This window comes from Myxine glutinosa, chromosome 9, assembly GCF_964187855.1.
Source record: "Myxine glutinosa chromosome 9, kmMyxGlut1.1, whole genome shotgun sequence".
In the NCBI taxonomy this organism is placed as follows: Eukaryota; Metazoa; Chordata; class Myxini; order Myxiniformes; family Myxinidae; genus Myxine; species Myxine glutinosa.
Genome location: NC_136269.1, coordinates 130,497,527 through 130,513,974, shown reverse-complemented (window position 1 = coordinate 130,513,974; position 16,448 = coordinate 130,497,527). Strand labels below are relative to the sequence as shown.

At 44.4% G+C, this 16,448-nt stretch overlaps 1 protein-coding gene across 3 annotated transcripts in view; it reads left to right on the top strand.

Annotated features, from left to right (window-relative positions):
- LOC137434921 (F-box only protein 11) overlaps positions 1-16,448 on the top strand; it is a 56,620-nt gene that overhangs the window by 28,475 nt on the left and 11,697 nt on the right. For all 3 annotated transcript variants that reach the window (XM_078784933.1, XM_078784934.1, XM_078784935.1), the window contains exons 8-16: positions 4,008-4,114; positions 11,151-11,262; positions 11,388-11,494; positions 11,718-11,855; positions 13,153-13,370; positions 13,521-13,606; positions 13,730-13,824; positions 14,067-14,189; positions 16,328-16,413. In XM_078784933.1, the coding sequence (XP_078641059.1) occupies positions 4,008-4,114; positions 11,151-11,262; positions 11,388-11,494; positions 11,718-11,855; positions 13,153-13,370; positions 13,521-13,606; positions 13,730-13,824; positions 14,067-14,189; positions 16,328-16,413 (1,072 nt within the window). The remainder of the gene's footprint in view (positions 1-4,007; positions 4,115-11,150; positions 11,263-11,387; positions 11,495-11,717; positions 11,856-13,152; positions 13,371-13,520; positions 13,607-13,729; positions 13,825-14,066; positions 14,190-16,327; positions 16,414-16,448) is intronic.

Here is a 16,448-nt window from a genome sequence, read left to right as displayed (position 1 = left end):
GATCCTTGAAAGTGATGTAAACTGATATCGAACTCAATTGACGGACAGTACTGTGTTAAACTTCTGTGCGTTTTCCAGAAGTATCTCTTTATTTTGCACATTAGCCAAAATTTTTTTTTAACAAAAACAAAAGTTAAATTACAACTGGGATTACGGACAGTAAAATTACAGTTCAGTACTTCGTGTAACCCCCACGAGCATTCCGGAGAGCACGTACACGTTTAGGCATGCTGTTCACGAGATTTGCCAAGGTTTGGACAGGAATCGCCTGCCATGCAGTTACAATAGCCTTTTTTTTTTTTTTTTTTTCTTTTTTTTGTTGTTGTATACTGAATCGAGGCTCGTGAAAGAGCTAACATTTACTTCACAAACAAATCAACCAGACAAACAAAATATATAAAAAGAGGGAGCGGAAAACAAGATGGGGAGAGAAGGGGAAGCACACAAACACAACATTTGAGAGCAGGGAGATGTGTGGAAGGGAGAGGGCCTGGGGGGGGGGGGGGGAGGGAGAAGTATAAAACACAAGGACACCAAGGACTTCCAGGACAGAAGTTGGTATTTCAAAAAAGTGGAATTGGGGTGAAATTAGTGGGGGTAGAAAAGATCAAGGTTTTGGATGGGGAAGATAAGAGATGGTGGTGAACAGCTGTTTTAAAGACCTGGGGGGTGGAGTGGGATTGAAGAGAGTGAGGGAGTTTGTTCCAGAGGCGGGAGAAAAGAGGAATGAAGGAGTGAAGGTGAGCAGAGAGTCTTGATTTTGGCAGTTTGACCATAAGAGGGTTGCAGGCAGATCTTGTGCGACCTGTAGGAATATTTGCGGGACAGAGCCCAGAGAGAGCTGGGGGGGCAAGGCCAGAGAGGAGTCGGTAGAAGACGGAAAGACCACCAACCTGCCTGCGGTGAGTGAGTGAGAGGCCCTTGGAGTTAGCTTCATCGCGGGAGATTCCAATGATTCTGAATGCTTTGGTTTCAACAGCGTGAAGACGAGCTAGGTGTGAGGCAGGAGCACCAGCCCAGAGGGGAGAGCAGTATTCCATTGAGCTGCGGATGAAAGCCTTGTATGTGGTGAGGAGCTCAGGTGTGCCAAGGAAGGACTTCGCACGGCGGAGGATGCCCAGTCGGTGACTGGCTTTGGAGGCCAGATTTGAAATGTGGTTTTCCCAGGAAAGATCATGGCAGATAGTGAGACCCAAAAGCTTGAGTGACAGAACTTCTTGGAGAGGATTATTCAGAAAGTGGATGGGAGGGTTGTCCAGTCGGTCTTTTCGGAGAGACATCGTAAGAGTGTGAGATTTGTCAGGATTGAAAGACATGTTCCACTTGTTTGCCCAGTCTGTGATTTTGTCCAGGTCTGCAGAGAGTGAGGAGGCTGCAGACTGCCGATCTGAGGGATGAAGAATGGAGCGACAGAGAGTAGAGTCATCAGCAAAGAGATACAGAGGATTTTCAAGAGAGTCAGAGAGATCATTGATGAAGACCAGAAAAAGCATAGGGCCCAGAACACTGCCTGCTGCAATTCACGCATCGAGGCAGGCTGCTGGTCCAAGTTGTCGATTTGACGCGTTAATTCTGCCCACAAGTTCTCTATCGGATTCATATCCGGGGACATGGCAGGCCACTCCATATGCTCCACACCACGGTCAGCAAGAAAGTGTTGGATCATGCGAGCACGATGAGGCCGTGCATTGTCATCTTGGAAGACAAAGTTTCCTCGAAAGGCTGCACGAACAAATGGAAGCAATGTTTTTTCCAGAATGGCCCTGTGCTTGAACTGGTTCAGGTTTCCATTCAGAACAACCAGGTCAGTTTTGCCCCCTGCATGAAAAGCAGCGCAAACGGTCACCCCACCACCTCCAGCCTGGATTCTTGGCACTATACAATCTTCGTTGAAGGCTTCATGCACTTGTCTGCGCACTCGGACGCGGCCATATTGACGATAGGCCAGAAATCTAGACTTGTCACTGAAGATCACGTGATTCCAGTGTCCTAGCTGCCATTGACGGTGCTCTCTGGCCCACTGCAATCGGCGCTGGCGGTGTTGTCTGGTCAGACGTGGCTTTCTCAGGGGACGCCTGGCATGATAACCTGCTTGAACCAGTCGTTGGTTGACTAGCCTTCTGGATGCAGGCACATTTGTCAGTTGCTGCCACTCAGCCCTAAGCCGATTAGCTGACTTGGTACGGCCATTGCGGACTAACCGGTGCAGCTGGCGATCATCCCTCCTTGTGGTTCTGCAGTGACGTCCTGACCTCGGTATTGGAGTAGGGACACTCCTCTGAGCATTTCGTTTCAGGATCTTTGACACCTGACCTTGAGTGATGCCATACTGCCGAGCAATAGCACGCTGCTTCATGCTGGAATTTCGTAAAGCCACCACTAAATGACAAACAGCATTGTCGAGTTGACGGACCATCTCCAGGGGAAGCGGCAATAACTTTTGTAGACGCGCAGCAGTTGTTTTCCACGAATACAGAATGCAACAACCCTTATATACCCGATTGTGAAGCCAATTGTCAAATGTACCTGTCCGTACATTTTGTCACGCCACCTGTGATATAATCCTGTTATTGACTTCTTGCTGCGGCAGACAATCAGTGACATGGTTCTTTTATCAAAGAAATCACCGAAGCGTAAAAGAAACTCACCAGATTGATATACTGAGTTCAGAAAGTAAACCCGTCAAGAAAAAAAAAATATTCCATATTAAATGCCAAGTCTGTGTGTGTGTGTGTGTGTGTGTGTATGTGTATATATATATGTATGTGTGTGTGTATGTGTATATATATATATATATATATATATATATATATATATATATATATATGTATATATGTATATATGTATATATACATATATATATTCTTTGTTGGCTCTTACACAAGCCTCGATCTCGTAGACAAAGAAAAGAAAAAAAACTTGTGTGGCCTTTTATGGTCTCGTTTTTAAAGCTCCGTTCATTACTGTACACTAAATGGTGCAGGACATCACGGTGGCAAGCAGGTGTGAGAGAAGTATTACGTTTGGCCCCACTCCTCAGTCCCTGGGGCAGGGTCAAAATATTAAATCCTCCAAAATGCATTTACGGGCCCATTTTAAAACATTTTAGAATGAAATTTTGTATATGCAATCATCATTGGGGGATGCATTGAATACATAACATTTTTGGGGATTTGACCCCCGGTTCATGCCCCAGGTGGTGTGGACTTGGAGTCACAGGGGTCAAAACAGAAGATTTTTGTTTTTTAACTCAAAAGTTTATAATGGTCCATTTCTGGTTGAACTTTATGCCATCTTTCAACTTTGTTTTCCGTGGGAAGCATGGGCATTTGCGATGGCCCACCTTCAGCTTTGCTCTCGTTTGTGTATTTAAATAAATAATACCGTGTTGCTTGCTGTGAACCTACAGCATTTATATCCATTAATAAACCGTATTAATGATGGAAAACGATTTTTGAAGGACTTGTGAAATCATTTATTTATTTATGTTAATGTACGCAGCGTTAATACAAGTCTTGATCTTTCTTTTTTTGTTTGTTATTCATTCGGAACACCTGAGTATTTGTACGAATGTTCACTCCACTCTGCCTGTCTCTGTACGTTTAATGACCCAACTTCGGGGAGGTGTTTGGTGTCTTTCTTTTTCCACCGAGCGTGGTGGACCTCGTACCCTGTTTAGACAAGTGAGCAAATACGTCGTTCTTTGCATCTTACAATGAGAGGTTTGGAGAAGGAGAAATTGTAAAATTTTGAGCAGTTTTTTGTTTCTTTTTTAAAAAAATTTGTAATGACACCTCTGAGGCCCAAACCAAAGGTAGACAGGCACAATCAAGTGCCACATGGCTGTGGGAGAGCACTCCAGCCCCACATCACCCCCACCCCATGCACCCCTAGCCCACCCGACCCCACTTTTGCCTTACTCAAAACCAAACAGAAAAATTAGCAAAACCAAACTTGCATTGTGCCATCCTACCATTTCAAATCATGTTGCGTGAACCCTCAATCAGGTCCCGGAAAGGTGTCGGACAATGTGGTGATTGAAAACACTCGAGATTCTACATTCGTGTTCATGGAAGGCTCTGAGGATGCGTATGTGGGCTTCATGACCATCAGGGTACGTGAAATGGACGGTTGAACAATTGCATTATTGTGGATGTACAATTGTTGTATTGTATTGTGTGTGTGATGGAGAGTATGACCGTAGAGTCGTATCGTACAGAACAGGTACATTGTATGGATTGGTCATTGTCTCGGATCACCATCCCTCCACCCCAAAAAAATCGCCCCTTCTAATTTCTTCCAAGTCAGTATGGCTGGAAAACCTACAGTTGTTTCTGGCGTTCATTATTATTGCATTCAAACCTGCTCTCGAGACTTTCAAACTTTAATTGAAAGACCACCTGCTTGACGCAACCAGTGGCCTCCTATTACCTCCACCACCTAAGGTCGATTGACATGATGTTTTCACCTGTCTGTCTATTGGTTTGTTTGTCTGTAAGCAGGATATCACAAAAATAGTGAAACCCCGATTTTACGCGCCCCGATTTAACGCGAATTCGGATATAAGGCGATGAGTCACTGGACCTTTTTTTTTTTTTTTGCTCTTTCCGGAACTTCTTCCGGAAATGGAACAAACTGCTAGAAAAAGAAAATATTTTTCTGTGAAAGATAAGCTTCACGCACTTGACGCGATCGAGACGAAAAGTCAAGCTCAAGTTGCATGAGACCTCGGTATACCGGAATGAAACACTTTGTGGCTGGAAATCTCGAGAAGAAAAGTTACGTGCGTCACTTTGCAAAGTTGAAGAAGAAGCAGGACTAAAAGCCAAACGCCTGAAGACAGCCAAGGATGTCAGCCTCGATGACTCCCTGTACGAGTGGTTTGTTCAAGCTCACTCAGAAGGCCTTCCAATGTCTGAATGGAGCAAAGAAGAGCTTCACCAGAGGCACTCTGCCGACGACGAATGCCCAACATATGAGCACCTGACGGACGCCGAGATCGTCCGTAATGTATAAACTATAGCACCGGCGGAGGCAGGTGTACCGGTTCTCGAGCCACAAGAAGATGATAATGAAGAGCCCCTACCCCCAAAAGTGTCTGAAGCCATTGAACACCTCGAGGCTAGCCTCCGTTGGCTGGAGACCCAGGAGGTGGACCACATGAAAATCCTCCAACTCGGAAGCATTCTAGATTTCGCTCACAGCCAGCGACATGCTACGTTCAAGCAAGGAACACTTGATCACTTTTTCAAGAAATAAACTCTAAATGATTGCTAATATTCTTGAATGTTTTTATTATCTTGCCAAAACGAAGTTTTTGCAAGATGTATTAGTCAGCTTGTATGTTTGTTTGTTTTTATCTTGCCAAAACGAAGTTTTTGCAAGATGTATTAGTCAGCTTGTATGTTTGTTTGTTTTTTTGTTTGTGGTTAATCATTTTTTTTCACGTTTAGATCACTCTGTAGACCACAGTTATTATTGGAAACTCCTGTAACTTCGCATATCAGAGTCCTATAGAGATACCCTTCAGCACACACAATTTTGAAGGTCAAGGTCAAAGGTCAAGGTCACTTTGTGGTCAATCATGGAGGTCGACGAAACACTAATTTTTTGAGTAACTTTGATCGGATCGTCTCCAAACTTCATGGGAATCTAGTATATGGTCCGGCGCTCAGCTGATTAGTTTTTGGTGGCGATCGGCCTTGACCTTCATGGTTAGCACTGGAGGTCGAAAATTATTGACCCCAAGGTCAAATTTTGAAATCGTAGGTACCATATCGAGTAATACCTCATATGAATGCCCTTGATGAGTGCTTCCCAGATCTGTAAACAGTTTGACGCTATGACGTCATTTGATGACGTCATGACGAAAAAACGGAATTTTCACATTTTGGCAAGATACGGTTCACCCTGTGGGTGACATAATTTATTTGTTGTTTTAGGATGTTTTAGGATATTAGGGTAACATTGGGTCAGTTTGAACGCCGATTTTCTTGAACCCCGATTTAGCGTGACCCCGCTTTTTCGCGATGACATTTTATGGACCTCAATGATTGCGTTATAACGGGGCCACACTGTATATGGACAGATTCGGACGAAACCGAATTAAATTACCTGGATTTTTAAATTACCTCCGCCACCAAAGGTTTGGTGGAGGTTATGTTTTCACCCCTGTGTGTTTGTTTGTGAACAAAATATCTCAAAAAGTTGTGGACGGATTCGGACGAAATTTGACAAAGATGTAGCATATGTCACAAGGAGGATTTGATTCGATTTTGGTGACGATCCAGATTCGGATCCGGCTACGAGAATTTTTTAAGTGATTCTTCAACATTGGGAGATAGGGCCAAAAACGATACAGAGCAGGGTATCTCAAAACGTTGTGGACGGATTTGGACGAAACTTGGTGGACCGGTTGGGTGTCTGACAAGGACAAATAGATTAGATTTTGGTGAAGAACCGAGTATGAATTCGGATATGAGAATTATTTAATTTTTAAAGTGATTCTTCACCATTGGGAGATCGGGCCAAAAACGATACAAAGCAGGATATCTCAAAAAGCTAAGGATGGATTTGGACGAAACTTGGTGGAGAGGTTGGGTGTGTGACGAGGAAGAATCGATTCGATTTTGGTGAAGATCTGAATATGGATTCGGATATGAGAATTATTTAATTTGTTAAGAGATGCTTCACTATTGAGTGACATGGCCAACCAGGCGGAGGTATGATCGTGTGTCGTGAGTGTCGTTCTAGTTTTTAAATGTGATTCTCCATAATTGAGAGATCGGGCCAAAAACTATATTTAGCATGATATTTCAAAAAGTTGTGGACAAAAATGACAAAACTGGGTGGATGAGTTGGGTTGGTGACAAGAACAAGCAGATTAAATTTTGGTTCAGGTCCAAATGCAGATCCGGTCTATCAGTGAATACAAAACTCAAACTGTTTGGCCTGGCAGAGGTATGCGCTGTACCGAGTGTCGTTTCTACATTTTGATTATGAATTGGGGAAAAAAGGTTGTTCCCCCCCCCCCCCTCCCCCCCCTCCTTTTCTTTACATTATGCCGAATCATAAGATCCTGCAAAGGAACTGTACTCGATTAAACTTTACCCTTTTGATCCCTTTAGGTAAATGGATGCATCCGTGTAAAAGGTGGAAGTGAGGAAACCCCTGAAAAACGTTGACCCAGGTTGTTAATTTTCCACAATGCAATTTTAAAAATTAACAGATTAAATTTATCTTCCTGACGACCAAAATGACGTCTTCCTTTAAACTCGACAAGCAACTGGAAGTTATTGAACCGTTGCGAGCACTTTTATGTATTTCTCTAAAATAGTGGATGATCTCGGGGTCAGGAAAACTCAAATCCGGAAGATTTTGAAGAGAGAAACTCAACTTTGGAGCGACGTCTCAAACAATGTACAGACATGGTGGTGTAAGAGTTGGGGCATCCGCTCTGAGTCTGTGAGGTTGGCAGTTTGAACCCCGATCGAGTCATGCCAAAAACTTTAATAATGACACGTTGCTGCTTCCTTGCTTGACTCGGCATTTAAGAAGTGGTGAGTGAAAAGCCTTGTTTGGTGGTGGGGAGTGAAGAGCCTTGTTTGGTGGTGGGGAGTGAAGAGCCTTGTGTGGTGGTGGGGAGTGAAGAGCCTTGTGTGGTGGTGGGGAGTGAAGAGCCTTGTGTGGTGGTTGGGAGTGAAGAGCCTTGTGTGGTGGTGGGGAGTGAAGAGCCTTGTGTGGTGGTGGGGAGTGAAGAGCCTTGTGTGGTGGTGGGGAGTGAAGAGCCTTGTGTGGTGGTGGGGAGTGAAGAGCCTTGTGTGGTGGTGGGGAGTGAAGAGCCTTGTGTGGTGGTGGGGAGTGAAGAGCCTTGTGTGGTGGTGGGGAGTGAAGAGCCTTGTGTGGTGGTGGGGAGTGAAGAGCCTTGTGTGGTGGTGGAGAGTGAAAAGACTGCGAGGTTGTCCTTTGTGGTTGTTTTAGTAGAATTTTGTGTTATACAGTCACGTGAAAAAGTAAGTACACCCCATGTAAAGTTTTGACTTTTTCAACATATTTCAACATTCAGCTATTTGATCTTCATTTCAACAATATTGACAGATAAAGGTGATATAACATAACAAATATCATGAAACATTTACATTTTGTAGTCCATTGTATAATTTAAATAAACATAAATGCAAATTTCACATGTGAAAAAAGTAAGTACACCCTTGGCTCTAATAGGTGGTATTGCCCCCTTTGGCAGAAACAACCTCAAGTAGGCGTTTCTTATAACTGTCTACCAGTCTCTGACATCGACTGGGAGGAATTTTTGCCCACTCCTCCATGCAGAATTCTTTCAGCTGTGCGATGTTCGAGGGGTTTCTTGCATGCACAGCTCATTTCAAATTCCCCCACAACATCTCGATGGGATTTAGATCCGGGCTTTGACTTGGCCATTCCAGAACCCTCCATTTCTTTCTTTTCAGCCATTCCTTGGTGGATTTACTGGTATGTTTAGGGTCATTGTCATGTTGCAAGGTCCACCTTCGGTTGAGCTTCAGCTTTCCGACAGATGGCCTCACATTATCCTCAAGCACCCTCTGGTACAATGAAGAATTCATAGTGGATTCTACGATGGTGAGCTGCCCAGGCGCTGATGCAGCAAAGCTGCCCCAAACCATAATATTTCCACCACCATGCTTTACAGTTGCTATCAGGTTCTTGTGGTCAAATGCTGTCTTTCGTTTTCGCCAAACATGTCTTCTGGTACTGTGGCCAAATAGCTCTACCTTTGACTCCTGTCCAGAGCACATTGTTCCAGAAGTGCTGGTCTTTGCCGAGGTTTCATTGGCAAACTTTAGTCTTGCCCTGATGTTCTTTCTGGACTGGACAGCAAAGGTTTCCTCCTGGCACACCTCCCATGTAGATCAAATTTGTGCAGCCTCTTTAGATTCGTGCACTTTGACATCAACAGTGGCAAGAGCTACCTGTAGATCCCGTGATGACATTCTGGGGTTCTTAGACTTCTTTCTGCATCTTGCGGTCTGCCCTCGGGCTGAACTTGCTGGGGCGGCCTGGCCTGAACAAGTTGGCAGTTGTTTGGAATCTTCTCCACTTGTAGATGATCTTCCGGACAGTCGAATGATTGATTTCAAATTGTTTGGAGATCTTTTTAAATCCCTTCCCAGACTCGTGGGCATCTATAACCTTCTTTCTGAAGGCCTCAGAGAGCTCTTTTGATCTCGGCATGGTGACGCCGCACACCTCAACAACAAAGAGCAAACCAAACTAAATGTCTGAGGTTTAAATAAGACAGGTTCCTCCAAGATCCCCTCTAACGATGTTCTAATCATTTGCACCTGAGCTGGTGCACCTGATTCTAATTTTAGGTATTTGAAGTAGTGATAAATGTCGGGGTGTACTTACTTTTTCTGCATGCGAAATTTGCATTTACTACTGTGTTCAAAAAGTATCCGACCTTTATTTTTTGTGCGTAAAAAAAAAGAAGCTAGGGAGGCGTTGATTGGTGCACGTATGTAGGCGATCCTAATGCACACGCGTGAATTTTTTCACACCTGCAGAAGCTGTCATTCGACGGCAGACCGCCAATGAGTGAGGACATGTAAGTGAGCGCCGTCGGATTTTCGTTTTTGACAAAATGACGGAAAACTTGAACAACGCTACTGCATCAAATTTTGTGTAAAGCTTGGCGATTCCCAAGTGGAAACGATCCGCAAGATTCAACACCGTTCATTCCATTATGAAGGAGGATTTGGGCTTCAGGAGAATCTCAGCGAAGTTCATACCAAAGCTGCTGACGATTGAGCTGAAGCAACTCCGTTTGGAGATCGCACAGGACATGCTGGAGACTGTGAACAGCGATCCCAGCTTCCTCAACACAGTGATCACTGGCAATGAGTCCTGGGTTTATGGGTACGACCCAGAAACCAAGTTGCAGTTTTGATGCAAGTTTGATGAAACACAAAATTTGATGCAGTAGCGTTGTTCAAGTTTTTCCATCATTTTGTCAAAAACGAAAATCCGACGGCGCTCACTTACATTTCCTCACTCATCGGCGGTCTGCCGTCGAATGACAGCTTCTGCAGGTGTGAAAAAATTCACGCGTGTGCATTAGGATCGCCTACATACGTGCACCAATCAACGCCTCCCTAGCTTCTTTTTTTTTTACGCACGAAAAATAAAGGTCGGATACTTTTTGAACACACTACGTATGTTTATTTAAATTATACAATGGACTACAAAATGTAAATGTTTCATGATATTTGTTATATTATATCACCTTTATCTGTCAATGTTGTTGAAATGAAGATCAAATAGCTGTATGTTGAAATATGTTGAAAAAGTCAAAACTTTACATGGGGTGTACTTACTTTTTCACGTGACTGTTTGTGTTACTATGTGGTTTTAATCAAAAGGTTGTTTAGCAAAAGTCTCCATGTTTCAAACATCCACCCTCGTCTGTCCCTCGTGTCCATAAACGATACTTCATATCCCTTGCATCCATGCCTGTTTACCTTCCTTTCTATCCATGGCTGTTTACCTTCCTTTATATCCATGGCTGTTTACCTTCCTTTCTACCCATGGCTGTTTACCTTCCTTTCTATCCAGGGTTGTTTACCTTCATTTCTATCCATGGCTGTTTACCTTCCTTTCTATCCAGGGCTGTTTACCTTCCTTTCTATCCATGGCTGTTTACCTTCCTTTCTATCCAGGGCTGTTTACCTTCCTTTCTATCCATGGCTGTTTACCTTCCTTTATATCCAGGGTTGTTTACCTTCCTTTCTATCCATGGCTGTTTACCTTCCTTTCTATCCAGGGTTGTTTACCTTCCTTTCTATCCATGGCTGTTTACCTTCCTTTCTATCCATGGCTGTTTGCCTTCCTTTCTATCCAAGGCTGTTTACCTTCCTTTCTATCCATGGCTGTTTACCTTCCTTTCTATCCATGGCTGTTTACCTTCCTTTCTATCCATGGCTGTTTACCTTCCTTTCTATCCATGGCTGTTTACCTTCCTTTCTATCCAAGGCTGTTTACCTTCCTTTCTATCCAGGGCTGTTTACCTTCCTTTCTATCCATGGCTGTTTACCTTCCTTTCTATCCAGGGCTGTTTACCTTCCTTTCTATCCCCACGATTTCTGTTCATGCAGTTTAATCCTGAGGACAAGTCGAGCAACCATCACAATACACACCATTGTTTGGAAATCACAGTCAACTGCTGCCCCACGGTGGATCATTGCATCATCAGCAGTACATGCACAGGTGTGTACGGCGAAAGTTTTCATTTTGCCCCTCGCCGAGGAGTTCTTTGTTCATGGGCGGTTGTTTACTAGGATTCCGGTTTGATCTGCGGTGCAACGATTCTCGCATCTTTTTTCTCCCCCCAGTGGGCTCTGCGGTTTGCGTAAGTGGTCACGGAGCTTGCCCAACAATCAGGCACTGTACCATCAGCGACTGTGAAAACGTGGGCTTGTACATCACGGACCATGCTCAGGTAAGGCTAAGATCCTGTGTCGTACATACTCGTATATCACAATGTGTTTTTCATTTGCTCATCATTGTTGATTTCTACCGCTGAGAAGCATTCTGTGACGTTTGCCTCGCACATGCGTCCTTCGGCAATGGTTTTGAGAGCGGATGTTTCAGTTTGGTTGTTCTACAAGTGAAGTAGGTGTTCATCTGTTTTCTCTTCTTTTTTTTTTTCCTTTTTTTCTCAGGGAACTTATGAGGACAATGACATCTCCAACAACGCGCTCGCTGGCATTTGGGTGAAGAACCACGCCAACCCTATCGTGCGGCGCAACCACATCCACCGCGGTCGTGATGTCGGAGTGTTCACTTTTGACCATGGCATGGTGTGTAGCACGGTTTTGATTGATCACGCTTTGTTATGTAAAAAGTGTGGTGGAATAAAAAGCTTGGGGTGGTTGGGGTGTAGTAGAGGTAGGGTAAGGTGGGGGAGGTGGATGGTGTGGGAGGTGTGTGCTATTTTCTCTACTCAGCCTAGAATCGTTCTCTCACCTTAGTTCAATTACCACCCAAGCACACTTTTGCTACAACAAAGGGTTAACATCTGAAAAGTCAACTTCTTCTTGCTTCCCACCGTGGTTAGCATCCTGTTGATTTATCCATTGTTCTACGTCTACCTGTCCACCATCACACATAGTCATCGACAGTGGTCTTCACAAGGACTCGTTCTTCATTCTGTTTTATGTCTACATTTCCGTATATTCGCACTCATACATGTTACGGTGGTGGTGGTTGTTGTTGTTTTATAGCTCCAGACAGTTCTCTCGAACAAGCCCGCGGCACGGAGACAGCTGACCGGTCTCCCAGGAGTGACCCAGAGATCCCCCACATATCGGATGGTGTCTTCCCCCCGCCCCTCACCCCCCCTCTCTCCCCGACTTCGCGAAGTCAGGGCCAAGACAGAGTTAGAGGGAAGAGACAAGAGGGAAAGGGTCGGTCCATGGGGGTTGATCGGCACTCTGACCGTGACCGCGCTGCCCTGACAAATCCGGGCAGCAGGGAAGAATGGGGACGATTTAGCCCGCAACTTGTGTTGAGAGGGGGTAGGGAGGTACAACCACCGCGAAGAGGCATCCCCGTTAGTTGCTCCGCTTACAGTGCTGGATTATAGAATTTGATGCTTGCCTCATCAACAAACACAAATGGTGAACTAAACCCAATTTTGATCCATCTCCTTGATGTTTTGCAAAAAAAGGACCCCACATCCATGGTAACGCAAATGATGCTCCGGAGAAAGAAATATCAATTTTCTTTTTGTATGTACTGTATATCATTCTATCTCGGTGTATTCATTATGTCCCGCCCTGCTCTTCTCTTTGTTTATTTCTTTTTTTTCATTCGTTCCGAGTTTCTTCGAACCGCACGGCAATTTTAAAGCACTGCTTTCGATTGTCAGAGGCCCCGAGTTTGACGTATACCCGAGTAAAGAGTACGCCAGGCCAGTTTGAGAACTCCAGTGGAATCGATTTCACAGGTGTAAACCAGTTTAGATCTGCAATGTTTTGTCGAACTTGGACTGATTGCGTGAAAGTTCTTTAAATGATACCTCATTCAGTCTTGTGGACCTTGCACATGATTGATTTAGACCTGTCTATTGTGTCTCTCCGGTTGTGTGTATGACAGGGATATTTTGAGAGTTGTAACATCCACCGGAATCGCATAGCAGGGTTCGAGGTGAAGGCGTACGCAAACCCTACGGTCGTGCGCTGTGAAATACACCACGGGCACACCGGCGGGATCTACGTGCACGAGAAGGGACGGGGCCAGTTCATCGACAACAAGATCTACGCCAATAACTTTGCCGGAGTTTGGGTTACTTCTAACAGTGACCCCACTATCAGGTGCTCCGTGAGCCAAGATGGCGTCTTGTGTCGCAGTACTTCGTTTAATTACGTGTGATTTATTTTGTGTGCTTTGGGTTACGAGCAAACTGTTTTCAAAAGACTTTACAGTCACGTTAACCACCAATGAACGGCGTGTGATCACCCCAGGGGAAACGCCATCTTTAATGGACATCAGGGTGGTGTGTACATCTTTGGAGATGGCAGAGGCCTGATTGAAGGAAATGACATTTATGGTATTGCAGCGCAGTGAAGTACAGTTCTTGTTTCTCTGTTCTTCTTACGCTCTTGGTGGGTGAAAGTTGGTGGTGATTCTCATAAGTCCCCCGCCCCCACCTTGTCGTTTCCCGAATACTCAGGAAACGCTCTGGCCGGCATTCAGATCAGGACAAACAGTTGTCCTATCGTCCGTCATAACAAGATCCATGACGGACAACATGGAGGCATTTATGTGGTAAGCAGGTACAGCATGAACACTTGTTAATGGCTTAATAGCTTCTTCTTCACCACCTGTACTTTTCACGAAGGTTGCTTGCTGCCACTCTTGCTGCCACTCTATTCCGATGCCATTTCAACCATATTCCAAATATTCGTTGAAAAGACTCACGCTTGAGCTTGAGGTTTGTCACATGTTCTTTATTTGTGTTTTGGTGTTTTATCGCCCATTTCCCACACCGTCTTCTCAACTCCACTCAGCACGAGAAAGGACAGGGTGTGATTGAGGAGAACGAGGTCTACAGCAACACACTAGCAGGTGTCTGGGTAACCACGGGAAGCACTCCTGTTTTACGGAGAAACCGGATACACAGCGGGAAACAGGTGCGCATGGTTGGTTACTCCCTCTTGCACAAGCATGACCACTGGGTCAGATTTGTTGTGGGATATAGTGTGGGGAGACAGGGAACGATGGTCGGCAAAGCCTTCCGTATTATGCAAAGATAATTGCTTTTGTAATTCAACTTGATAACCTGGTTATTTCCCTGGTTGGCGTCAGGAAGGGCATCCGGCCATAAAAACATTGCCTCAAACAGGGAACCATGATTGTCATGGGACCCGCAAGGCTAACCCCCGCTCTAGCGGGGAAAATGGCCTTAAAACGATCATTCATTCATTCATTCAACCTGGTTATTTGCCTTTTTCTTGTTCATGTTATTGATATTCATGAAAAATTCAGAAATACAGGACTTGTGTCCATTTGGTCGATTTACATTGACGTATGATGAGACTGTGTTAATCATATATTATTATGGGAAAGAGTTGGGGTTAAATTGAGAAAGTTTTTAAAATGAGAAAATTGAGGAAAGTACGGTCAGAGGTGTGTGGGAAGCATGGGAACAGGAGGGAAAGTTTTGTGAGGAGTAAGGAGGGGGTGGGAATGAGTACACTTTAGGGATCGGTGAAGTTTGGTGTGGGGGTGTCATGACAATCTGCCATGGTTGTATATGTAATAAATAGATGGCCCTTTATTAATTGGGGTGGGGGGAGGGGGGAAGGTACATATCCTGCATTGACAGAAAGGAAGGTACATAATTTAGAAAATTTACTCAGTTTTTAGCTCACCGAGAACGTAGTTCCAGGGAGCTTATGAGATGGTGCGTCGTCAGGCCGTAAACACTTTGAACTTCTTTGCCGAAACCGCTGACGGGATTGTGACCGAGCTTGGCACAAATTATATTTGGTATGTTGCAACTCAAGTTTGTTCACGGCATTAAAAAAAATGGACCCAGGTTTGACCCCCCCCCCCCTCCCCCCCCCCCAAAATAGGAATTTGCCTTTTCGTCTGAAACTACCCACACTATTTCGATTAAACCTCACCACACCCTTCATCACTCACGATGTACCAAAGTTTGTTCACGGCATTAAAAGAAATCTGCCCTTTTGGGGGTTAACGGGCGGTCAAAGTAGGTCCAGGTTTGACCCCCCCCCCCCCTCCCCCTCCTCAAAATAGATGTTTGCTTTCTTCTCTGAAACTACACACATGATTTTGATGAACCTACACCACAACCTTCACCATACGTGATGTACCAAAGTTCGTTCATGGAATAAAATAAAAAATCTGCCCCTTTGGGGATCTACTTTGGGGATGATATGTTCCAGAAGTCTGGATTAGCTGTGGAAACATTGGGGTCTGAGAAGGTACACAGAGTGGGAGGGGGGGTAGGGGTTGCCCCCCAAAATAGGTATTTTTTTGTTTGTTTGTTTATTTAAAGTCTTATGATTACGTTAGTATGATTGTACATGCTGCCCTGTCTTCTAGCAACCATTGAAATTGGTTTAAAATACTGTGATCCTGTTTAAATTACGTTTTAGTCAGTGTAGTATACTGATTTATTCTACCAGGTGAGCGCCATGGGGTATTGCCCCAATTTTTACTTCTTGTTTTCCGCATTATTTTTTTATTTTTTTTCAATTCCAATTGACACGGCTGAAAAGTACATTGATATCCTTTGATGTCCTTTTCTACATGCACAATGCCTTCCGTGAACGTTAAATGGTGAAGAACAATGCCACAAATACTTGGTAGGACGTCGTCTGTATTTCCGCACTGCGTGCCCACGTCCTGGCCTTGCCTATCCAGCAGGTAAACCTCGTGGATTGGCCTGAACCCATATTTTAATCCCATATACCACGTGTCCTTGTAACTCGTGTAAATGTACACTGAAGTCTCCAAATGCCTTTTTCCTTGAAGTGGCTTGTGTATACTCTGCTTCCATGAGCCACAGATCAATGCAGAAATTAAACAGTGCCACACATTCCTATAGATACCTCTCCTGAGGGTTTCTCAAAGTGCTCATGAAGTTGCATCTCACTGGGTGCAAATGACAATTAGTATTCACAGATCTGTCCGTATGTGACGTATGTGTCCCGTATTATATCTAGCCTTCTCTGACTTTGCTGATTTCCAGGAATTACATTTTAAAGCGGAAATGCAACAGCCGTCTCTCTCGTATTGTCAGGTTGGCGTGTACTTCTATGACAATGGACATGGAATGCTTGAAGACAATGACATCTACAACCACATGTACTCTGGAGTGCAAATCAGGTAATTTGTACCTTTCGTGTAAAATAAGCCAAGCG